Source organism: Chionomys nivalis, chromosome 7, assembly GCF_950005125.1.
Source record: "Chionomys nivalis chromosome 7, mChiNiv1.1, whole genome shotgun sequence".
Taxonomy (NCBI): Eukaryota; Metazoa; Chordata; class Mammalia; order Rodentia; family Cricetidae; genus Chionomys; species Chionomys nivalis.
The window spans coordinates 13,187,160-13,210,656 of NC_080092.1; the positions used below are offsets into that span (position 1 = coordinate 13,187,160).

General features: G+C 57.5%; 1 protein-coding gene across 12 annotated transcripts; it reads right to left on the bottom strand.

Moving 5' to 3' along the window:
• Positions 1 to 23,497, bottom strand: Cacna1h (calcium voltage-gated channel subunit alpha1 H). Of its 12 annotated transcripts, XM_057776620.1 has the most exons (35): positions 23,392 to 23,497; positions 23,177 to 23,310; positions 22,900 to 22,997; positions 21,031 to 21,190; positions 19,502 to 19,817; positions 19,288 to 19,380; positions 17,570 to 18,359; positions 16,803 to 17,242; positions 15,024 to 15,175; positions 14,260 to 14,445; positions 13,697 to 13,814; positions 13,403 to 13,558; positions 13,128 to 13,218; positions 12,434 to 12,642; positions 11,095 to 11,520; positions 10,518 to 10,618; positions 10,249 to 10,372; positions 10,100 to 10,168; positions 9,823 to 10,007; positions 9,489 to 9,615; positions 9,174 to 9,299; positions 8,983 to 9,072; positions 8,592 to 8,784; positions 8,240 to 8,257; positions 6,915 to 7,066; positions 6,290 to 6,399; positions 5,998 to 6,131; positions 5,691 to 5,765; positions 4,537 to 4,611; positions 3,468 to 3,589; positions 3,132 to 3,377; positions 2,868 to 3,051; positions 2,561 to 2,721; positions 2,055 to 2,156; positions 1 to 1,874 (listed from the first exon to the last, which is right to left on the bottom strand). In XM_057776620.1, exons 1-35 carry the CDS (start codon positions 23,482 to 23,484, stop codon positions 825 to 827), a joined length of 6,906 nt encoding a protein of 2,301 aa, XP_057632603.1. In that variant the 5' UTR covers positions 23,485 to 23,497; the 3' UTR covers positions 1 to 824. The 12 variants fall into 12 exon arrangements, with proteins under 12 accessions (XP_057632603.1, XP_057632605.1, XP_057632607.1 ...); XM_057776622.1 differs by lacking the exon at positions 8,240 to 8,257; XM_057776624.1 differs by lacking the exon at positions 8,240 to 8,257 and having other exon boundaries at positions 2,561 to 2,643; positions 2,883 to 3,051; positions 8,568 to 8,784.

The window sequence follows — 23,497 nt, forward strand, 5'->3', positions numbered from 1 at the left end:
CACAACCCAAACACATCTCTTAAATAAGTTAGTGTTTATTCAGCTTTGCCTTGCCCCTTCCCGCCCCTTATCTTTGACTTAGGAAGCCAAGTTTTTCTGCATCTGATTATTGCAACGTTAACCTGAATGTGTGAAACAGGTGACTCAAAGCAAACGATGGCAAATAAATGTCAAGGCCCGAGGCCTGGGACGGAACGGGAAGCCCCGCCCATTCGGGACTGTGCCGTCTTATTGCACGGGCCATTGCTCCTCGGTGGTGTTGCCCTTCCCAGGGCGACTGACAAGTTTCTAGACCTTCTAAGAGGATGGAGTAGGGAGAGGGGTCATGTGAGAGGAAGAGCACTGAGTGACGGACAAGAATGAGACCGTGAACGGAGGTGATAACTGGATGTGGTGGCCGCGGGACCAGATGTCTGCCCACCGGGGCACGAGGGGCTCAAGCATGTGTTCCCTATGGGAATCTGTGTCACGTGGATGGAGCTGCGGTGCCCTCCTGCCCATGAGAAGTTTCTGGTCCTTCCCAGGACAGAGCCTCTCCTCCTGAGACTGATGACCTGGTCCTGGTAACGACTTCAGATGGTGGTGGTTAAAACTCAGGAAAACCCAAACCTGAATCACCACGAGGGAGGCTCGTGGGGCCCGAGGCTGCTCCTGCGTCATGGTGCAGAGACTGAATGTCTGCTGCCTCTCCCGGGATGGTATCTCCGGGTCCCTCTGCCTCAGTGGGGCCTGAGCCAGGGTCCACTCATGGCCCTGACTGGGGCTACCACCCTGCAGGGAGCCACCAACCTAAACGCCAAAACCCTGTGTACACGCAGTCCAATCTACACAGGCTCATCTCCACTGTCATCTGGGGCAGGGGTGGCTGGGGGAGACCCTGGTTTCTTCAAGGGGGCCTGGGGCACAGTGAGGTACAGTCCTTGTCCCTTCTCTGGAGGGTCGCCAGAGGGCACAGAAGGTTCAGTTTCATGGTGAACAAGTGGCACTATAGCCCCCGACAAAGAAACTCTGGGTTCTGTGGTCACGCTTTGGTCACTGTCCAAGAAAGAGTCTCCACCAGGTCCCCCCTTGTCCAGAGGCTCGAAGGCAAAGTTGGGGACGGTCAGGTGCTCTGCCCGGCAGGAGGCCTGGCCCCAGCGCTCACCCTTGGCAACAGCATCCCCTCCAGCGCCTGGGCCCTCTGTGAACTCGAGGCAGTCCCTGTGGAGGGCAGCTTCGCAGGATGGGGTTCGGCGCCTCAGGGTAGTGTTGCCACCTTCGGCTGCAGGCGGCCGGGAGGAGCCCTCATCCTCAGCGGGAGGTTCGATGGAGATGCAGGGAGGGCTCATCTTCTTCTTCCTTCGTGCACCAAGAGCTGGTTCGAGCTCTGAGGCCCGGCCCCTCCCCTCCCCGGACTCCAGGTGGCTGTCTCCACTATCCAGTTCCACAGAGGGCCACCGCTGGACATCTGCCCTACCTGGTTTGTCCAGGAAGCTCTGAGCGTCTACACTGCAGAACCTGCGTGGGTCCCGCCCACTGCCCACCGCACCTTTGGCAGCAGGGGAGGCTGTTGGGGAGGCCTCCGGGCTGTGGGGCTCTGTGGCCGACCAGGGGTGGGCTGAGCTGGTGATGTGGCTGACCTCCTCGTCTGCTGGGTCCGCTGCTTCCGCCTCATCTCCTCCCAAGGTGGGAGGGCGGCTGGAGATGCAGCGCTGCCCGAAAGTGTGCTTGCGAGTACGGACACTGGCAGGTCGTGGGGAGCAGGGAGGGGACCGCAGGGAGCCCAGAGGCACCTGCCTTGTGGAGGTATTTTCGGCAGGCTCTGTGTGGTCTGGGATGTTCTCTTCTCCAGCATCATCAACCTGACCTTCCAGGGACTCGGTGTGCATGGCCTCCTGAAATTACATGGGACCTCCAAGTTAAAGGCCCTGTCAGTACCCAGCAGTCAGGCACCTTCTTCCCCACTGGGCCTTGGGAAGGTCAAGTTGGTAATACTTCAGGGAGGCTCTCACCCTCTTGGATGGGCCTGGGAGCTGTTGATGTGAACAGCCCTGACGCTGGCCTCACCTACTGACCTCTGAGACTTCAGAGGATGTATCTGCTATACTGTGGGTACACGGAGAAGAACTCTGCCTGGGCGTCTGAGCTCCTAAGACAGTCTTCCGGGGCCTGGAGAACTTTAAAAGGGCCCAGGTCACGTCCTCATTCTCAAGCCCCATATAACTACAGTCCAACTTGCACCCCAGGAACAGGAAATTCCCAAGAGCTCTTGGGCCAGGTAGTGGGAACTGAGGAAAAGGACAGGCTGGATGATAGGGGCATATTAGCCACTGTGGGGGACCGAGGCTTCTGCCTAAGAAAGGGACTTGAGTCCCGTGAGGGGCTCTGCCACCACAGCTGGATTATACGGAGTGACCTGGTGGAGGACTTGAGACCCACTATGCAGAGCTGGAAAACTCCAAGTCTAAAAACACATGTATATAGCACACGTCCTCTTGGGTCTCATCCTCGCTAACATTCCGAATGGGGAAAAGAAACCCTGGGGAGCCCCAAAGGCCTGTGGGATCAAAGTTTCCCTTACCTGTCTGCAGAGGATCCGTGAGAGGCTCAGAGAGCGGGGTGTACCTCGGGGTGAAAGGGCACGAAGGGGATCGCTGGCCCTGGCTGGGGAGGATGCAGCTGATGGTACCTGGAAGGAGGCACGGGGCTCCAGGGGCGGTGAGTGAGCAGAGGTGACTGGGCCTGGGGTAGGGATGCATCTGAACTGTGTGGCCTGAAGACCTGGCCCCCACCTTGTCTCCAGCCCTCCCTGACATGCTGTCCTATTTTCCACCTGCCCAACCTCCCTGCCTAGTCCCGTTTCCCTGCTGTCCTGCCAGAGTCCATACCCAAAGGGTCACTACCAGCGTAGGTCTCCATCTCCACTTCCTGCAGCGGGTGAGGGTGTGGGACGATGGCGGGAGCCACGGGCCGGAACATGTAGCTGTCATTGGGCAGGGAGAGCATCCTGGACACAGACACTTTGCGCACGACCAGGAGGTTTGGAGAGTCTGGCTGGGTACCCGGGCTTTCCTGTGGTGCGGAAAGCTGCTTGTCAGCTCAGCAGCACCCCAGAAATCCTGGGACCCTCCCGGGCCCCTAAGAAACCTTACCTGTGCTACAGACGGGGGCTGGGCTGCAGACCCCTGAGCCATCTCCAGCTCAATCTCGGCATCCATCTCAGCATCCTCGCGGGCCTCTTTGTTGCTCTCCTCCAGGTGTTTCATGAGCACAGCCACCACCACATTGACCAACACGAACTGGGCAACCAGCACGAAGGTGACGAAGTAGACAGGCGAGAGCGCAGGCAGGTAGCTGAGGCAGTGCTTGTCCTCACGGGCGCATTCACGCAGAGTGTCCTGGTGGGCGGGGGGGGGGGGAGGCAGAGTCACAGCTGTCTTCCCTGTCAGAGCCAGGAAGAGGGGAGCGGGGAGCAGCCCCACAATTACCTTCATGATCCCATTCCAGTTGTCCCCCGTGGACACTCGGAACAGTGTGAGGAAGGCCATGCCGAAGTTGGTGAAGGTAGCGTGCCTGCTCAGGCCCTCACAGGGATTGTCCTCGCTGCACTCTGAAAGGAAAAGTCCCGGCCCACTCAGCGCACCCCTGCCTCTGTGGGACTGGGACAAGGTCAGCAGACTGTATCCCACGTGGGGCTGTCTGGGGCATGTGTGGTAGGAACCTGGAGCCCAGGTCTCTGTTCTGCATGGACCTGTCCTCAGCAGACAGCTCCTAAGAACCCTCAAGCCTTAAGCCTGGCCTCCTTTCTCATGGCTGGCATACACCAAGCAATGGGGCTCCCTGGGGCGCAATGAGGCCTGGCTGCCAAGCCTGGCCGCCAGACCTGTCTTGGGAGACTTGGAGGCGGGGAAGAAATGACTTGTACACATTTGATGGGAATGTGTGCGATGACAGAGTGGGAGCCATGCCTGGACGCAGCTGTCTGGGTGGGCAGAAACATTCTGTGACAACCTGCATGGCCTCTGTCCAGCTGGGTCAAGCAAGGGCCCCAGAAGATCCCCATAGCTGGTGGAAGGGCTGAGCAGTTCCCAACGTGCCCTAGCCCAGACAGAATAAAGTCTTAGACTTCTCTTAGGTAATAAGACAGAAGACACACTGCTGGCAACCTTTCCTAGGGACAATGTTCATGGTGAGGCGTGGGTATGTGCTAGTGTGTACACGTCCTCCAGGGTACACGTTCACCCTGGAGTGTGACCCTGCTTGGCTGGCTTGAGTGTGGTCTCGTGCACCACAGATCCGGGGTTGTGCTTCTGAGTGGGCATGTCTGTGCGCACAGGTGTGAGTATGTGCACCTGTTTTAAGCACTGGGCTGACAAGGTGAAGGTGAACAGGGGGTCAGGCGGTCTGAGGATACACCAGAAGGCTCACAGACTACTTGGTCTAGGCCAGTACCCTGCACCCTGTAAACCCGTGGAGGTGGGGCGGGGAAGACACAAGAGCCACCTTCCCGGGGACCAGCATCCCCTTCTGGGAGAGGCCCAGAGTGGCCACACTCACCTAGCCTCCCAAACAGCTCCACTCCCAGGGCAGCATAGATAAAAAACAGGAGCATGAAAAGAAGACCAAGGTTCCCTACCTACACAAGAGAGAAGTGGAACAACGTCAGCCCCATTCTGGCCCGATCTGCTCTGCCCCACTGCTCCCAGCCCTGGGGAGAGGGCCCAGCTACAGTTCCACTTAAGCTCTGGCCTTCCTGGGCCTAGAGCATCACCCATCCTCCGTCCCGGCTCGGGATGCCTCTGTAAGCTAGCCTCTGCTCCTCCATGGTTCCCACATTTGCTCCTGGGAGCTGCTCTACCCTCTGCCTAGCCCTCAAGGCCTAGAGGGGTCCCATGTCTACCACATGGAGAGGCCACCTCAGAGTCCCCACACTGGGTTGGTGCTCAGTGGACAGGAGCACACAGGAGGGCTCTCATACAACCACCCGTGAGGTCTGCCAGCCTCTTCTACACACACCACACTCCAGCATCCACTCCAATCCCTATTCAAGGCATTTCCCAGGCCTCCACCACTGGCCCCATGGACAGTAAACACGGTGGAAAGCCACTCAGATGAGGCTTAAAACACTGCTAAGGCTAGCACATATCAGGCAAGATGGAGGCAGACAGTACAGAGGGCTGGAGGGGGGCAGGGAACTAGGTGGATAGGAATATGCTGGAGGATGGGCACAGGGCAGGGGTGGCCAGGCAGCAGGCTGGGCTGTGGAGTACGTATGCAAATCTCTAGTGTGTTCCCGCTTGGTACAGCCAAGCTCAACAGTGCAGATGTAAGTCTCCATTCCGGGGAGAGAAAGGATTGGGGCAGGGCAGAAAGTGCAGAAATTGAGGATTCTGGTCAGAATTGGCTCAAAAGCTATCACTGGAGTCCTCTGTCCACTGGCAAGCTCACCTCGGACCCTGCTGGTCTTGCTGTGGCCCCTTACCTCCCATGTGCACCAGCTGGGTGGGCACCAGTCACTAGTGCTCTTGCCTAAAGCCTGAGGCCAAGGTAGGATGCCATCTCCAGCCTCCTCTCCAGATCAGTCGAGCCAAGCATTCGGGCATGACCCTGGCCTCAGGACAGAGCAAGCAAGCAAGGGACATGTGCCATGCCCTCCCCAAAGCCTGTCCCCTGAAGGCTTGTGATGGCCTTCAGGGGTGCTGGACTCCAACCTACCTGAGGCAGAGCTTGAACCACAGTATCCAGCAGGGCACGCATGCCTGTGGCCATCTTCAGTAGCTTCAGCACTAGGGCAGGAGCCGAATGTCAAGAGGGCCACGCCGACCCAACAGCCCTGGGGACCCTGGACACCAGTCCCCTTCGCTTTCTATCTACAGACCAGGGTTTCCCTCTGGCTGCAGATGTCCCAGAAATTAGCTAAAGATGGAGCCTGTCTGTAGCCCATCTGGCTGGGTCTGGGGCCTCCTACTGACAGACAGCCTAAGCAGACCCTGGACAGGGCACACAGAGGCCACCTACCACGGGCGATGCGAAGCACGCGCATGATGCGGATGATGGTGGGGTTGATGGGCAGGGCAGCATTCATCTCAATTTCCTCCAGCGCAATGCCCATGATGGACAGGAGGACTATGGCCAAGTCCAGCTGGTTCCACCTGGCCAGCCATGGGTGAAGCTTAGTGTGGCCATGGCTTGGAGTAGCTGCAGCTCAGCCAAAGCTCACCCAGAAGGGAAAAGAGCCTTCTCCCTACCACCTGCAGCCTGTCCCAGGCCACCTGAGGCCCCGACCTGCCCTGTCTCCAAGACCACACACCTGTCCTTGAAGAACCTCCGGAACCCAAAGGCCACCAGCTTCAATGCAGCCTCAAAGACGAAGACGATGGTAAAGACATAGTTGCAGTACTTGAGGGCCTCATCCAGAGACTGGGGACAGAGGAGAGCTGGCTGAGGTGCCCCACGGCTCCTAGCTGCCCCATCTCCTTGCTCCCTGCGTGCCAACTCCATGACACCCGTGGCAGGCCTGAGGGCATCGCCCAATGACCCTGTGAGCAGGCTGAGGACTTTGGGAAAGGGAGGAACCAGGGTATTCTGTCCTCAGCCCTGACGGACAGATGGCATTTCCCTCAGGCCAAGTGTATTCCCACCAGAAGGCTATGCTACAGAGAACCCTCAGGCACTCCCTGAGGCACCCCTGTGGAAAAGGTGGACAGAGGGAATCCCTTCAGCAAATACACGGAGGGTGAGGAAAAGGACAACGGCCCTCAGGCTTGAGATCTCTAGCCAGCCCCTCTTGCTTTGGTATCCATACAACTGTGTCCACACTTGCAGGCAGGGCCCTGGTGAGCTTTAGCCCCTAGTCTTGTATTGGAACACAAGCTCTGTGCCCCCCGCCCCTGCTGGGGGCCCCTCTTTCCAGTTCAACCCCGGCCTCTCGCCACCTTGGGCTGGTTGTAGTGCTCCATGGACATGGTGATGACGTTGAGGCAGATGATGAAGGTGATGAAGAGGTCCAGGTAGTGGCTGGTACACAGCGAGTGGATGGAGCGGCGCGTATGTGAGTAGTCCGCATAGTAGGGCCGGCGCTGGGCCTCTGTGGAAAAGGGAAACTCCTGAGCAACCCGGATGCTACAGGACTGCCTGGCAATCCCGCCCCACTTTGGCATACCAAGGCCCCGTCCTCATTTTGGAATGCTAAGTGTGTGGACATATCTCAGCCTGGCTGGGTGGCCCCTGGATTAGTCCCAGGCAGGAAGAGGGAAGATTCTTTCCAGAAAGGCCTGTTCTGGTCAAGAGGTTCCTGTGAGTCCATGGTACCCAGGGAGCAGGACTGGGACCCCCAACAGTGTCCAAGAAGGATGAGCCGTCCCGGCCTCCCTTTCTAAGTGCCTTCCCAGACCCCACTCTTCAGTGGCTTAGTCTGGGGAGCAGGCTGAAGGGACTGCCCTCTTCATCAACCACACGCTGACACTGGGGTTTAGACATTTCACTGGTAAGGCAGTCATCTCCCTGCCTGGGCTCTGCAGGCCCCACTCGGACAGAGACGACACAGAAGTCATCCCTGGCCTCCAGGCTTAGCTCCTCCGGGCCTCCAAGGGGCCACTAGTGCCCACCTGTGGCCTGGGATATGCATCCCAGAGAGTCTGAGGCTGAAGTCAGGACAGGAGACCACCTGAGGGACCACACCCCACATGCATCCCCCCAGGTTTATCTACACTAGATGCTGTGCCTGCGGCAGTCCTCTTCGGGGACCCCGGTGTAGTTAAAGGGCTCCATTGGTGAGGGTTTTAGCCACTCTGCACCCCAGAACCCACCTTGGCCTAGAACCATACACTCAGGGACTGAAGGCCAAGGCCCAAAAGAGCAGGGTCTGATGGGCGACCATCCCACCCTGGACCCACATGCTCCTCAGCCCAACATGCAGTCATTAGCCAGCTCAGCTCGTGCAAGCAGCCAGGGAGGCCGACAGCCAGCTGAGACACCAGGGGGCAGCCACGAGTCCTGGGGAACAAGGATGGACCTTGTCCCCTGGGCACAACAGACTTTGTACATGCTAGCCATGAGGAGAGCCAAGCAAGGGCAGGGGCAGCAACATGGACACTGATGGGCAAGCCATTGACCTTCCTCCCACCCTCTGGCAGCACCCTAGCACTTGTGCCCCACCCTGAGGTGGCCCCTGGAGGCCTAAGACACCCATCTTTCCCACTGCAGCAGCAGCCAACAGCAGCAGTAGCAGCAGGCTGAGCATGCAGAGCAGGGCAGGTACCTGGGTTGGGGAAAGTGCCTGGAAAAACAAGGACATGTCTGAGTGGTTGTCGTGGGGACACTGTGTGGGGAAGCCCTCCTTGCTCCCAAGCTAGGGCCCACTGTCCTGTCTCTCCAGTTCATGAGGGGTTTGGGAGGGTCCCATCTACCTCCTGAGCCCTCATGGGGGTATCCTGCATCCTGTCATGGCAGGCACCCCAGCTGCTCACTCCATTTGGCCCCTCTTCCAAGGCCTGGCCCCCATGCAAGGTGGCCACGTGCAGAACCATCTGGGCTGGGGGCTGCAGGCCCAGAGCTGGGTGCCACACAGCATGCGTTCAGGTACCGACCCGCCACCTCGGGGGCCGCCTTACTCCTGCGCCTCCTCTCCAGGCGCCGCAGCCGCTTCTCCTCGCGCCGCCGCGCCTCCTCGGCCTCCTGGTGCTGGCGGCACTTGTGGAAGTTCTCCACCACCACGCCCACGAACATGTTGAGCACGAAGAAGCTGACGATGAGCAGGAAGGAGATGAAGTACAGCAGCATCCAGGGGTTGTGGTTCTGCACGGGCTGCGGCACACAAGGAGGTGGGTCCCTCACCAGCCACTTCCTGCCCTTAAGTCCTCCCCAGGACTGGCCTGCGGGGTCAGAGGAAGTGACCGCACCACGGCAGCCCAAAGTTCTGGGGAAGGTTTCTGAGATGACCTGCCCCAGTCCCTGCAGGGTTTGCTCACGGTTACCCACGAGCGCTGTCCCAGGCTTGCGTACCTGCTGGTCAATGCCCACAGCGTCAAGCCCATCATACATGATGTTCACCCAGCCATCCTTGGACGACAGCACAAACAGGGACATCAGCGCCTATGCGGCAGGGTGAGGGTCACTGGCAGGGCAGGACTGTAGCCATGTCCCCCACACCCGCAGTTAACTCCACAGTCACACTGTACGACATCCATACCTACCTGACCCAGGTTGTCAAAGTTGTACTTGCGCCTCACCCAGCGGTAGTGGGCGGCGTGGCACTCGGCCTTGGTGGTGATGTTCCTGGTATCCGAGCCCTCGCAGTAGTAGAATTTGCCCTTAAAAAGCTGACCGGAAGGAGCTGTCACTCCAGGGGGCCTGGCTCAATCACTGGCCCACAGACCTGCCTACCTTAAGTAGGACTGGATTCCAAACTAGACGTGCTGACCACCCACCATGGAGGACAGGACCCATTCCACCAGAGGGGAGCAGAGGCCCAGGGTGGGGCAGACACTGGACAAGCCAGGGCCACACACCTGCACCCCGAGGATGCCAAAGATAATGAAGAAGGCGCAGCAGATGAGGACGATGTTCCCAATGGGCCTGAGCGATGAGATCAGAGTCTCTACAACCAGCTTGAGGCCCGGAGCTCGGCTGATGACCCTGCACCCAGGCAGAGGGGACATGCTGTTGGGTGCATCTAAGAAGGTGACCGACTAGCGGGCAGAAGCAATGGCACATGCAAAGGCCCTAAGGTGATGTGAGTGTGTGGCTGGAAAGCCATACAGTTGGGCAGAGGTGGGACTGGGCTTCTGGGTCTTTTCTGGATATATGTGGGTGGCCCCTGGCCCCCGCCCCCTATACCCCCACCTCAGAGGCCGCAGGGTCCGAAGCAGGCGCAGCACACGCAGAACGCCTAGGATCTTGGCACCGCCAGCTGAGGCCATGGCCACGATAATGTCAACCAGGGACACCAGGACAAGAAGCCCATCCAAGACATTCCAGCTGCTCTGCAGGTAGGCGTGCTCACCCCACAGCAGTCCCAGGGCTACCACCTGAAGGAGGGACAGTCATATACAGGCTTGCCAGAGGGTCCCAGGGCAGGGTGATGGAGGACAGGGACCTGAGGGCGAGGGGACATCAGTACCTTCACCATCATCTCTACCACGAAGATGGCTGTGAAGATGTAGTTGGAGACGCTGAGGAAGGCCCTCTCCTGCAGGGAGAGACCAGTGGGAAGTCCAAGTCCAACTGCCCCTGCCCCACCCAGAGGGCCAGCTGCGTTCGGGGACTCACAGTGCTGCCTGGATCAATGTCCGGCCTCTCCAGGGCAATGGTGACGCAGTTGAGGAAGATGAAGGCAAGGACCACATGGTCAAACATCTTGTGTGCAATGACCTTCTGGCAGGAGACGCGTAGCCTGAGGAGGTAGCCGAGGTGAGAAGACCCCCAAGAGATCTGGTGTCTGTTTGTGCTGCCTGAGGTAAAGTGCTTGGCCGTGGGTGTGTCAGCCTGAGCTCGCTCACTCTACCTTCCCAGGAGGAGGCAGCCCTAACCCAGCTCACCTGTTCTGCGGTGGGAAGAGGTACAGGGCCCAGGACTCCCGGCTGCGACACCACTGGGGCGCATAGGGTTCTAGCACTTTGTGTAGGCGGAAGCAGCAGCTCTGGGGATAGAGATGGAGTCTGAGTCACAGCAGCCTCCTCTTGCTGCTTCCTCGTGCGTCTGCCCTGACACTCCCCCTTCAGGACTGTGTTTCTTGCCACCCCCTAACCCCTCTACTTCACTGCCCCGCCAGGGGGCAATAGGAGGGTGGCCATGCTGGGAGGCCACGGGAATGGAAGAGTTGATTGGCTCCTGAAGAACTACCCCTCAACCAATAAGAGCTGCTTTTTGTAGTGACCACCTCTTTCCTTCAACCATAGAGGCAGCTCCTGACCCTGAGAGGCTTGGCCGCCAATGGCAAATGGCTTCTAATGGGACGAACTGGACACCTGCTCTGCTCACCCACTCCCTTCCCTTCTACTGGGAACCGCACTGAGATAGGAGATGGGGTAACTACGGGTCTAGTCAGCACTCTGCCAGGGAGGGATGGAATGGTTCAGCGTGTAGCCCATGCCCCACCTTATTCCACCCACTCACATCCTCTATATCATCATCAAACTCGGCTGCATCCTCCTTGTGGCTGTCGATGCGCAGGAAGAACTCGCTGGGCAGGGCCACCATCTGCCCGTTGCAGTCGTGGAACTTGGTGGGTAGGAGGGCAGCGGGCCGCGGGCTGTGACATAGGTCCAGGGTGCTGCGGTGGTCCAGTGACTCGGCCCGCCTCAGTGGGGTGGCACGGGGCCCCGGCGAGGCTTCCGGGTGGGCTCCCACGCCTGGTCTGCCGTCCTCGGCCTCGTCATCCGTGCTGCCCTTTCCCTCACCGGAGAGCAGCGACTCGCGCTCCCCACACTGGCTGCGGCGTTTGAGACTGGGTGCGCGGCCCAGGCTGTTCCAGCTGGAGCGGCGGCTGCTCCCAGCGCTGTTGGGGCCCCACGGGGTACTGGGGGAACTGCGGAGGCTGGCCTGAGGGGTGGCAGGGAGTAAGTAGACTTGCACAACAGGCCTGAGAATCACCTCATACCCCAGTTTCTGGGATGAGAGGGGCTCTCCCAAGATAGTGCTGTTAACTGCCACCATGGGCATCCACAAAACACTTGCCGTATGCCTGGCCATGGCTGTTCTCCCACCTAGCAAGGACTCTGCCAGGGCACTTTCAGGTAACACCTGACTCAGCTGGACATGGTTAGAGCAAAGGCCCAGGATCACCCAGGCCTGGCAAAGTGATTCTGACCAGCCTTTGGATTTGCAGAGGCCCTCTAGCTTCCCACACAACTCAACCAATCTCCAGACTCACCCTCAGCTCCAGGGTCTCACAGGAACTGAGCCTTACTCTCCCCTAGCCTGTCTCTATCTATCAGGGACCCTGGGCAAGCTGTGTTAAGTGGCTCGGTCCTGGGACTCCTGATTTCTCCACCACACAATTTTCTCATCTTCTCCCTTCTCTCGCCTGAGTCTTGCCCTCAGATCTGCCCCAAAGTTCCTCCACGTGGTCTAGCTGCTGCCTCTGTTTACCCTGACTTGACCCTTCTCAGGGTCTCAGAAGCCATGGGAAGCCATCACCAGGCACGCTGGGTGTGAACAGAAGTGAGCTGGACCAGCCTGCCTGTGAGTTTCCCATGCTGCTTTTAAATGTCTTTGTCAGCCCGTGTTTCTCTGGTGTGCCGTGCTTGGTTGGCTTTTATCTTCTGTAATTTTACCCAGATGCAACCAGGAGGGGGTCATAACACAATTCATTCCTCTTTCATGGCTCCAGGCTTGTCTCATAGGAGGAGCCACCCTGGCTTCCAGGAAGAGAATGGCCCCGACCCTCAGTTTCGGACAGGCTGGGGCGTTATGGGGAGCCTCCCTTATCTCAGGGGCTAGGGTTGGTCCTTACCGGAGACTTCTGGTCCCCCAGTTGGGGGTCCACCGGACCACTGCTGCTGTGCTGTGGGTCCAGGAGAACATGGGCCACATCCAGGTGTGGGGAGCTCTTGGGAGTGGGCATAGGCGTAGCTGCTGTGTGTGTGATAAGAGGAGGCGGAAGGCTGCCCCGGCCCTCTAGGTGCCCATTAGGGGTCACAGCCAGTGAGTACATCTTCATCTCTAGGGAAGAATGAAGGGGCTGTCTGAGCCTGCAGAGGTCCCAGCAGTAGAAATCTACCCGCCAGAACTCTGCCTCGGTCTACACCAGTGGTTCTCAACCTTCCTAGTGATGCCAACTTTTAATACAGTTCCTCAAGTTGTGGTGACCCCCAACCATAAAATTATTTATTTTTTTAAATATTTATTTATTTATTTATTATATACAATATTCTGTCTATGTGTACGTCTGCAGGCCAGAAGAGGGCACCAGACCCCATTACAGATGGTTGTGAGCCACCATGTGGTTGCTGGGAATTGAACTCAGGACCTTTGGAAGAGCAGGCAATGCTCTTAACCTCAGAGCCATCTCTCCAGCCCCCATAAAATTATTTTTGTTGCTATTTCATAACTGTAAATATCTGACAGCAGGAAATATGACATGTAACCCCAAAGGGCTGTGACCCATAGCTGGAGAACTACTGGTCTATACCATGTAAGCACATTACCTGTGGCCTGAAGATCTCTGAGCTTCTCAAAATCTTCCTCTAAGTGGGTAGATGTCTTATCCTCGTCCGTGTCAGACCTGGTGGCATCCCCCTGAAACCATGCAACACCAGGTGAGTGTGACGTCCCCACAGCAGGGTCCTCTGGACCCAGCCCAAGTCACATGCCTGGGAGCGCAAGGGAGATGTGGGGCCTAGAGGCTGCAGGGTGAACGCGTGGAGGGTCTGCTGAGGTGAGACTGCCTCCATGCCCAGACTCTAGCCTATGAACCCCTTACCTCTGCCTGGAAGCCTTCCACCAGGATGGCTACCAGCAGGTTGAAGAGCACGTAGTTCCCAAAGGTCATCAGGGCCACGAAGTAAAGGGCAGCCCAGGAGGAGGTGGAAGCCATGCCGTTGTAGAGGACCACGTTCCAGTCTTCCTGCGTCAGGATCTGGAGAGACATGGGGACATGTTTGCAGGGCTGAAGGTGGGTCTGGCCCCACAAGGAGACCCTTGTGCCTCCCTGGGGGGATAGAGCCAAGGTTCTCCACAATCCCTTTGGTTGTCCTAGGGACAATGGGGGCCGTACCTGGAACACCGTGACGATGGCCCACAGCAGGGAGTCGAAGTTCTTCCGGTCAGGGACCGTGTCTCCAGAGTCTGTCTTCAGGCTGAACTTACAGCCAAACAGGTGCATGCCCAGGATGCTGAGGGGGATGGGCACTGAGTGGGAGGGGCCCAGTACTCCCTCCCAGGATGCTGGGGGGGGGTGAGTACTGAGTGGGTGGGGCCCAGTACCCCTCTGCCTGAGTTAACTACCAGCCTCACCACACCCTACTTTTGCAGTACGGGCCAACCCTGAGGTTCAACAATTTTTCTATAGCTGAGAAGGCCTTGAAAGGGGTGAATGGACGGAAGGCCACCACAGTGCCTTTGGACAGTGCAAAGGGACATGTGGTCTCAGTAGCCTCACTCTCCCACTCCCTCTGCAAGTGGCAAGACTGGCACCTCGCTAGAAACCCACCCGCACCACTCCCAGGGCCCAACTTCTCTCTTCTATCTGTGGACCCCACAGAGCAGAGCCCCACCCACCACTGTGCTTAGTGCCCTAAGGTCAATGCTACCCGAGGGAGGAGCTTGGGCCCCACCCACCTGAAGATGAAGATGAAGAGCATGAGCAGCATGCAGAAGGTGGCCACGTTGTCCATGGTCCTCATGAGCACCACCAGCTGCCGCCGCAGGGCCGGCAGGAAACGCACCAGCTTCAGCACCCGCAGCAGCCGGAACGTGCGGAGCACGGACAGGCCACCATCCGCCTGCCCCACGATCTCCCAGACGCTACAGGTTGGGATGATGGTCTGAGGGTCAAGATGGCCAGTCTGGGAGCCACCAGAGCCTCTCTTCAACCCCATAGCTGGGGGCAGATCCAGCTGCAACGTGGTACTCTGGGAACTACAGTAGCCCCATCCTGGGCCTCAGGGAAGCTCTGGCCCCCAGCCGTCAGGGAACTTGCTGACGGGGTCTTCTACCCTGGCCTTCCATGCCTGGCTCATCTGTATGCTCAACTCATTCCTCCCAGCTACGAGACCCTCCTTTGAAGGGACATGGGCCCAATCTCAAGCATTCCATCATTCTGTGCTTATTTTACCCTTGCAAATGCCACTTCCCACCCCAGGACCAGAGTTAGTCTGGAAGTTGGTCCCTACTACAGACATGGCTGACCAACTGTATAGCATGGACAGTGCTCCAAGGTAGGGACTAGACCCTATGGTCTATTATGTGAGTGACCAGGGTCCTCATATCCTGCCCGCTATGAATCCCAGCATCAGCCTTCCAGCCATGGCAGGCTTCGCTCTCTGCAGTGCCTAGGAAGTGAGGCTCTCAGAGGCTCTAACGTGGGTAGGGACAGGTCCTACCTGATGACAACCACAATGCCGTCGAAGATGTTGTAAGGGTTCCGGATGTAGCCCAGCAGGCCACAGGCCAGCAGCTTCAGCAGCATCTCCAGGGCGAACATGCTGGTGAACACGATATTGCTTATCTCCAGGGCATTGGTCAGCTCATCAGGCTGTGGGTCAGGAGAGGTGGTTAGGATCCACCAGGGTTCCAGCCCTTTTAGGGGCACAGTACCCAGAAGCCAATGAAAATTCACCGCATCAAGAATGCAAGGAACCAACGGCTACTCAGGCTCTTAGGGAGAGCTGCCTACGACCTAGGGAAGGAACTAGGACCTAAGAATGTCTCCTCTAGACAGACAGCCAATTTGTCTTGCTCTTCCACTCTGGTAGTTCCCATCCTGACCTTCCAAAAATCACAGCTGGACACAAATGCAGCCAAGTCTCCCAAGACTCCCCTTCCTCTGCAGGCCCTGCAAACACAGGATAGTCTGAGACACTGTGTTGGGGGTGCAGGATGGGCTACGGATGCACAAGACAGCAGCACTGGTACCTACGTCTCACCCACCTCTTCCTTTGCAGGCCAAGCAGGTCTCTTATCATTGAGTGTGCAGACGCTCCTGCCCATGTAGGAATATGCGCATGCGTGTTTGCCTATACCTGTACCATTATGACCTGCATGTGTGCACATGCATGCATTCCTGCATGCTGGATAGGTTGGGTGTGTTCTCTAGCACAATTTGAGAACATGAAGTTATTGTATTGGACACTTGATATGTAGAAAACTTGCCCAAATCCTCATACCTGTGTGTTCACATGCATCTGGCCCCACCACAAGTGAACTGATTTCCGTGTTCATAGGTCAATCTTGTGTGTACAGTGCAAATGCATGTGCACTTGCCTCTATGTACACAGGTGAGAGCCTTGAGCATGTGCGAAGTACACGTGTATGAATGATTTTCATGCGCATGTGCAGTGTATACAACCATGCAGACACGTGCATAAGTGAGCCTGACGTGTAGTGTTTGCACATATGCCTGCATGCATAGGAACTTCAAGATGGAGTGGACTTATCCTCACCCCAGTACCACCTGCCCAAGCCTGTCTAAGGCCACAGTGGGTAGATTTCCTCTGCTTACTCCAAGACAAGAAAAAGGAATCAAAGAAGCTCAGAGGTAAAAGGCCCAGGAAATCACTCCATTCACTAAAAGATTAGGCTTCCCAAGAACCCCCCCGCCCCCCCAACCACTCCTGGCCTGTCTTGCTAGGCCTGGCCTTGTTTTCCCTAGTGTGATTGTCCCTGGGGCTGAGGAAGGAAGGGGGTTTGCAGTATCCAGGCCCTGAGGAATCCCAGGTACCCTTTGATCCTCCTCAAAGGCCCAGCTCATGATACTAACCCCTTCTAGTCTCTCAGGTCCCCCAAGACACTGCCAGGAATCTGAGGAAGTTTGGGAGCCCCTCTCCATGGAGAGAGCTGGCTCCTTGGGATGAGGCAGCTGGGTGGAGGTCCTTGCGGTGCTTCGGGGACCCCTCACTCACTCTTGGGGGTAGTCCCCGGTGATCTCAAACCACCTATTCCTCCCACGGCTGGGAGCTGCCCAACTAGAGCCACAATGGCATTGTGCTCAGCACTCGGCAGAACCCCAGTCCAAGGAGCCATAATGGCTGACTTAATGGAAGTCCCAGGTTAGGTAGCTCCCTGCTCTGGTGCCAACCCTCAAAGACCGCTTTCTGCTTCTAAAACTGGTGCTTGTCATCCTGCAAGCCCAACCCTGCTTTGCCCCAGGGGAGGGAGCCCACCTGCTCATGATACTCAACGCCCATGCTCAGAGTGTTGACAAGGATGGCAGCCATAATGCCCCTGTTGAAGTACTTGCTGTCTACGATGCGACGCAGCTTGCCACTGAAGGAAGCCCAGAGGCGGCCTAGCCCTCCTGGCTCTGAGGCTGGCCGCCGAGGTGGCCGCCGCCTCTCACTGCCACGACCTGGCGTGTCCACTTCATTGGGCTGCTGCACCGGGTCCCGGCAATCCCCATGTCGCACATCCTGCGTAAACTCATAGACTCCGTGGGCATCTGAGTCTCCACTCTCTGAGCCACTGAAGTCAAACTCAGGGTCCTCCAGGGCGCTGGCACAATATGGGCAGCTCTTCAGCTCACAGGTCAGCGTGCCCGCCTGGGGGCTGGGCAGGGGGCAGGGCACGCTCAGGCCCGACAGGTGGCTGGGGGCTCGGCCTAGTCCTGTGATGCCAAGACATAGGTGTGGTTAGGCTATTGCAGCAACAGCTGCAGCCGCAGCAGCAGCACACAAGGCCCCGACACCCACAGATTCTGACCTTCATCCCCCTTCTACACAACCATTTTAGTTTTTTCATAAAGAAAGGGGACAGTCTGTGGACCCTAAGTTTTTCATAGTGGTGGCAAGGACACAAAAATGGCCTCCTCCTGGGGCCAGGCAGGAGCAAATGGGATGTGGGCCCAGAACACTTGAGACCAAGGACTTGCCTTGCCTGGGTAGCTCCCCCCGCCCCCTGCCCATTGCTTTACACAGTGGGGCTGGGTCCTCACCTTGTTCCCCAACCACATGCTGGATCTTCTCGTAGGGGCTGGGGCTGCCCAGGCTCTGAGGACTTCGAGCTGCAGGACCCGGGGTTCCGGCACCCCGGAGCCCCTTGAAGCGTGGGCTGGTGGCACCTTTGCTGTTGACTGTTCCTGAAGGCAGGATGGTGGGGTAGTTCATGGTGCCCAGACCTGAGGCCAGCTTGAGACTGGCAGCAGTGGCTATGGAGCGGGCCACCCGGGCTCTCTCCTGTGGCCCCTCCACATGGCAGTCAGCATGATAGATACTGTGCACAGACTCAGAGTCTGGTGGCCCATGGCCTGGGGATGGTGGCGATGGGGGCACACAGGCCCGGACCAACCTGGTGTCACCGGCACCCGGCTCTGGGCTGGGACGGCGTGGGCCACTGTGGCTGAAGTGGTAATGGTGATGATGGTGGTGGTGGTGATGGTAAACCAGGTGGTGCACGGAAGCTGTGCGCCTGCCTGGCCGCCGTGGCCGCCGCCCAGGGCCTTGGCCATGCAGGGTGCTGCTGGGGTCCACCTTCTTACGCCACCGGCTCTGCCAGCGGGCGTAAAGGCGCAGGCTGCGGCGCTTAACCTTGCGGAAGATGTGGCCCACATACTTGAGGAGCTCCTCGTAGCAGCTGCCGGGCTCCGAGAAGCTGGCCAGCGTGCTGTCGTTGGACAGATAGCGGGCCCGCTGTTCACGCATCAGCTGGTTTTCCCTCTGCTTGGTCTCTGAGAACTGCGTGGCGATCACCACCAGACATAGGTTGATCATGAAGAAGGAGCCCACCTGTGGCAGGGGTGTGTGACCACCAGTCGCTCCATAGCAGGCTCAGTCAGGACCTGCTCTGGGGACTGGGGGGCTTCGTCACAATGCTCTAAGCAGGACTATTCCAGGCGTTCACTAGGTGGCATACAATAGGTGTTTTGCAAGTGTGTGATAGATAATGAGACAAGGACCTCCCTTGGTTGGGCTTCTCAGGTTTAGCCTCAATATACTCTCCACTGTGGTCACACTGTCCTTCTGTGGGGCCTTCCCAGCCAGCCCCTATGGCCTGTTCTCCCTGGCACAGGTCATTATCGGCTCTCCTCTATGTCCTGCCATACGGGCTGTCTGAGAATACAACTGTGACATCCCTTCCCTGCTGGGTCCCTGTAGGCAGCTCCTGTGCATGCAGAGATCTGGAAATGTATGCTGACCTAACAATGTCCTAACTGAGAACCACAGGACATTGAGGGACAAGAGGAGACTAAATCTGAGACACAGATGCTTTAGATGCGCTATGTGTGGTATGGATGTTAACAGGGAGTCATGGACCAAAGAAATGCGGGGTCATGGATGCTATGAGAGTCTGCCAAAGATTCGCGTTCACTACAGGGGGCTGGGCTAGGAGATCACACATGCTTGCTGTGGGGAGGCTGTGTTAAGAGGACCAGACACAATGTGGAGAGACGGGACTAACTGTTGTGAAGATTCCGGGCATCACCTTAGATCTAGGGGCTGCATACATCTTCCACCCGCTCTACTTCCTTCCGCTGCAGGAAGGGCAGAGAAGCCCCTGCCCACCCACCAAGACCCATCCCAGCAGCTGCTTCCATACTGAGCCTAGGGACTCTAGGAGGTCCAGAATAAGTAACAAGGGGAAGGGGCAGGATATGGCTTCCCCCGCCCCCCATCAAATGCAGGCTGCCCACCAGCAGGTCACGCCCACACTCACAATGATGAGCAGGATGAAGTAGATGAAGTTGTAGAACGAGTGGGCATCCATGACGTAGTACATGATATCCACCCAGCCCTCCAGGGTGATGACCTGAGGAGGCAGGCAGCTGGACATGGGCCCACGTTCTCTAGCTCCCAAGGGCAGCATGGGTGCCTTTCTCAGGGGTCACCATCCCACACCCCCGGTGCCCCCAGGCTATTCTAGCACAGACCTGAAAGATGGCGATCCAAGCGTAGCCGATGTTGTCAAAGTTAATGGCGCCGTTGTGAGGGTTGAATTCCCCTGAGCGGCACACATTGTAGTACTGGTTCCAGTTGATGCAGGCATTGCGGCCAGCACCCCCATCCTCAGTCTGTGGCTGCCCGTAGGCCTCCCAGCCAAGAGTGCATTGCACACGAAGCTCACGACGGTTGGGGATGTGCGAGCACTTCTGCATGCCATTGTCGCGGCGTGAGGAACAGATGAAAGGGTTCTCCTCACCCTCTTCTGTTTGGTAGTATGGACGCAGGAAGGTCAGGTTGTTGTTCCTGGGTTGCAGAAGGTCAAGGCATGGCTAGGGGGTTCCTGGCCTGAATACCACTCCCCCATCCGCTCATCCAGTTTCACTCAGGGCTGCTAAGCCTGAATCCCACATGCCCACGAAGAGAGCAATTCCTCCCTACCCCTCAGCTGGGCTTTGGACTCGAGATGATGAAGGAAGAGGTATTGGATCTACAATGTGGTACCTAGATCACCGCATCATCGCTGCTACAGTGACAGACAGGCCATGCTTGAAGCATCTCAAGGCCTTGAGACCTACCCTCGTTCCCTTCCCACAGTGTCTACAACAGTGACTTCTGAGTGGGACCTAGCAACAGTGTGTCTCTTCAACTCTAGGTTCCCTGGCACCACCTCATGGACCCACTGTCCTCCTCTCTCCAAGCCCCCACATTCCTTTCCAAGAACATCTCAGAAGCTCTGAGACCCAGAGACCCAGGAACAGAAGACCCCTGGTCTGTGGGTATCCATCCTAGAGGCTCACTGCTCAGACACCTGACTGGTGCTGGAGGAGGCAGAGAGCTCACAAGTGGGGTCTAGTGAGGAGCAGAGTGCCTCCCAGCGTCACTTTCCAGGGACACCCCAGAGGGTCATCAGCCTTGGGTTAGCCATCTTCTAACGCTGTAGAGTGGGGCCCTGGACGAAGGGGGTGGACACGCCCTCGTTCTCACAAAGCAAATGCCATGTTGGCATATGGGTCCCTACATTCAGGAAGCCCTGGAGCCAGTCAGATGCAAGGGGCAGAGGACAGCAGCAACTGGGGACACTGTGCACAGCATCCTACCCCAGACAGGCCTCTGGGGCTAGAGACACTGGTATCAAACCCTCACATACACTCACAGAGAAAAACTGTTCGAGATGAAGCAGCCTCCACCCCAGCCCCCCTAGAACCTGCCCCTGAACTACCAAGCCTGTCTTCATCTCCACACTGACCCTGTCTCTGGGGACTAGACCTGTTCTGAGTAGAGCTGGGCACCCTAGGACCTACCAAATTAGGGCCCAGGTTCACTCTACAGGTATTCAGGGATAGAACACCTTGGAGGTGGGGGGCTCATACTGGGGTGTGGCAGAACAGTCCTGGAGGGAAGAGCCCTTTGGGGGTGTGGCCTGCAGAAGGGGAAGGCCTAAAGTCCAGAGATAACATTTTGGGATCATGGCTGGCTAGGTAGGTAGAGCCTTACGACACGGGTGGGGCTCGCACACCTGACGAAGGTGCTGTCCAGGAAGCAGCGGTTCCGCAGCAGGCCAGCCCAGAGCTGGACCCCAACAATGCCGAAGATGAAGAAGACGAAGAAGCAGAGGAGAAGGACATTCCCAAGCATGGGCAGCGTGTCCAGCAGCAGAGTGACCAGGATCCGCATGCCTGAGGGAGGCAGGGCTGGTGCTCAACACAGCTGTAAGCCCTGGTAGAGGCTCCTCGGGGAGCTTCCCCTCGAGCCCTGCCTGCTACTCACAAATCCATACCAAGTCTATCAGGACAGGAAAGGCCTGAGGGACCCCCAGAGGGGAGTCGGGTTGCAGCCCCAGATAGCCAGGGCAAACCTGTCCCTGCTCCACCTCATTGTGTAGCATCCCCAGGGTGGGCCAATGAGATGGCCGGTGCAGCTTCTGTAGGGACCCAGCACACAGGGTTCTGAGGCTTTGCTGGGCTGTGGGTAGGGGCTTCCTTATTTCCAATGAAAAACGCAAGAGCAGACCTGCAGGACCCTGCTATAGGGAAACATGGGAGGTTTCCCTATCTCAGAGCAACGCTGAAGCCCTTTGTCCTGGGTGGTGCATGAACTTGAACAAATCAAGGCAGTGGATCAGTGGTGGCCTCATCCTGGGTCTGGCCCCCAGTCATCAAAAGAATGTAGCTCAAAATCTGCACAGGGCCAGCCTAGGCTGTAGGTGGAACATTGGGTCACACAATGAGATTAGAAAGGGAACCGGAGTTTTGAGAGGGGGTGGCCATGGAATGAGGGCCCTCGGGTCACAGGGGGTCCAAGCTGATGGGGTGCAAACATTTCAATTGGAGAGACACTGTCTCATGGGGCAGCAACCAACGAGGTCATGTGATCACACTGCCATAGGTCATGTGATCTAGGGGTCAGAGTAGGTAGCTGGACAGCTCTGAAGGTACTGGGGTTGCTGTAAGGAACAGGTGGTCCTGTCTAGGAAAGAATCCCAGAGTTCCCTGGACATTTAACCTCAATATTTTGGATGGGAGTGGACCTGGGTTTCATCTCTGCTCCAACACACGGGTTGCCCAGGTGGAGCTGCTGTGGCTCCGTTGAGTACATGGGACATACAGGGTTCCAGGCAGTGCCCTCATGCGTCCCTTCACCTCACACTCACTTCAGTCCTTGGGAAATATATCCTGTACTCCACTGTTTTAAAGGGAACCTGGGGCTCAGAGAAGCTTGGTAACATGTCCAGTGTTACACAGCATTTGAACTGGATCTGATCCCAGAAGTCAAGGCCAGGCAGGTAGGTGGAAGGCTGAGTGGCAGGTGAAAAGGGGGTGTGGACCTGGAACCACACCTGTCTACGCATGAAAAGGGGGTGTGCACCCGGAACCACACCTGTTCACGCATGTATATACACACCTTGCACAGCTCCAAGAGGGTTGCACCTTCCCACCCTTAAACTGAACATCTGAATTTAGCTTCTAAGAAAACACCAAAACTATATCCCTAGATAACACAGGCAGATGGCCAGTCAGCATCCGGACAGGCCACATCCCAAGTACAACCACGTGATTTCCTGCACGTTTTCCCTCCACGTGTAGTGGGAGCATGCAGTGTGTCCCTCCCCACAAGCCCAGCCTCTCACACGCGCTCCACCCCTGCCTCAGGCTCCACTGGACAGTGGTGTAGCTGGGAACCTTCTCGGCACCCAGTCCCACCCCAGATGCTATGCAAATGAGGAAGTCAAGGCTCTGAGTGGCGCCCATTGCTAGGCACTGGGAGTCTCCATCACATCCCAACTGGGACTGTCCTAGAGGGACCCAGTCAGCTGGTGTCTGGGTAAGCAGCAGGGCCAGCGGGACACACAGGCTGATCTCTTACTCAAGACAGGAGTGACACTTACTGGGGACCCGATTGATGGCGCGGAGGGGCCGCAGCACACGCACCGTGCGGATGGCGGAGAGGCTCACGTTGTGTCCGTCTAGAGAATACTCCATCATGCTGGAGGAGCAAGGGTGTTCAGGAAGGGGAAGACCCCAGGGGCCCGTGACTTCTAGCCCATCACCCACTGCCCCACAGGGGCCACTGACATGTGCACCCTGCCCGGCAAGGCCACCTGTCAAACCCTAGCCCCTCTTAGGTCTCAGCCCTGAGGTCAGGCCTAGGACTCCCACGCATACCCCGCCATGACAATGAAGAAGTCCAGCCTGTTCCAGGTGTCACCCAGATAGCACTTCTGCCCAAACAGCCCCAAAGCCACCATCTTGATAACCATCTCCACAGCGAAGAAGGCAAAGATGAAGTCGTCAAAGGCCTGGGTGGAAAGGGGTCACGATGAAGGAGCAGGGTACACTTGGTACCCCTCTTGGTCCTCCTCACAGTCCTTGACACCTACCTCCAAGATGCTGCAACGCTCTGAGCGGCACTCAACATCCTCGCAGGGCCGGAACATGCCGAGCGTCACACAGTTCAGCATGATGACCAGCATGCTGATGTGCTCG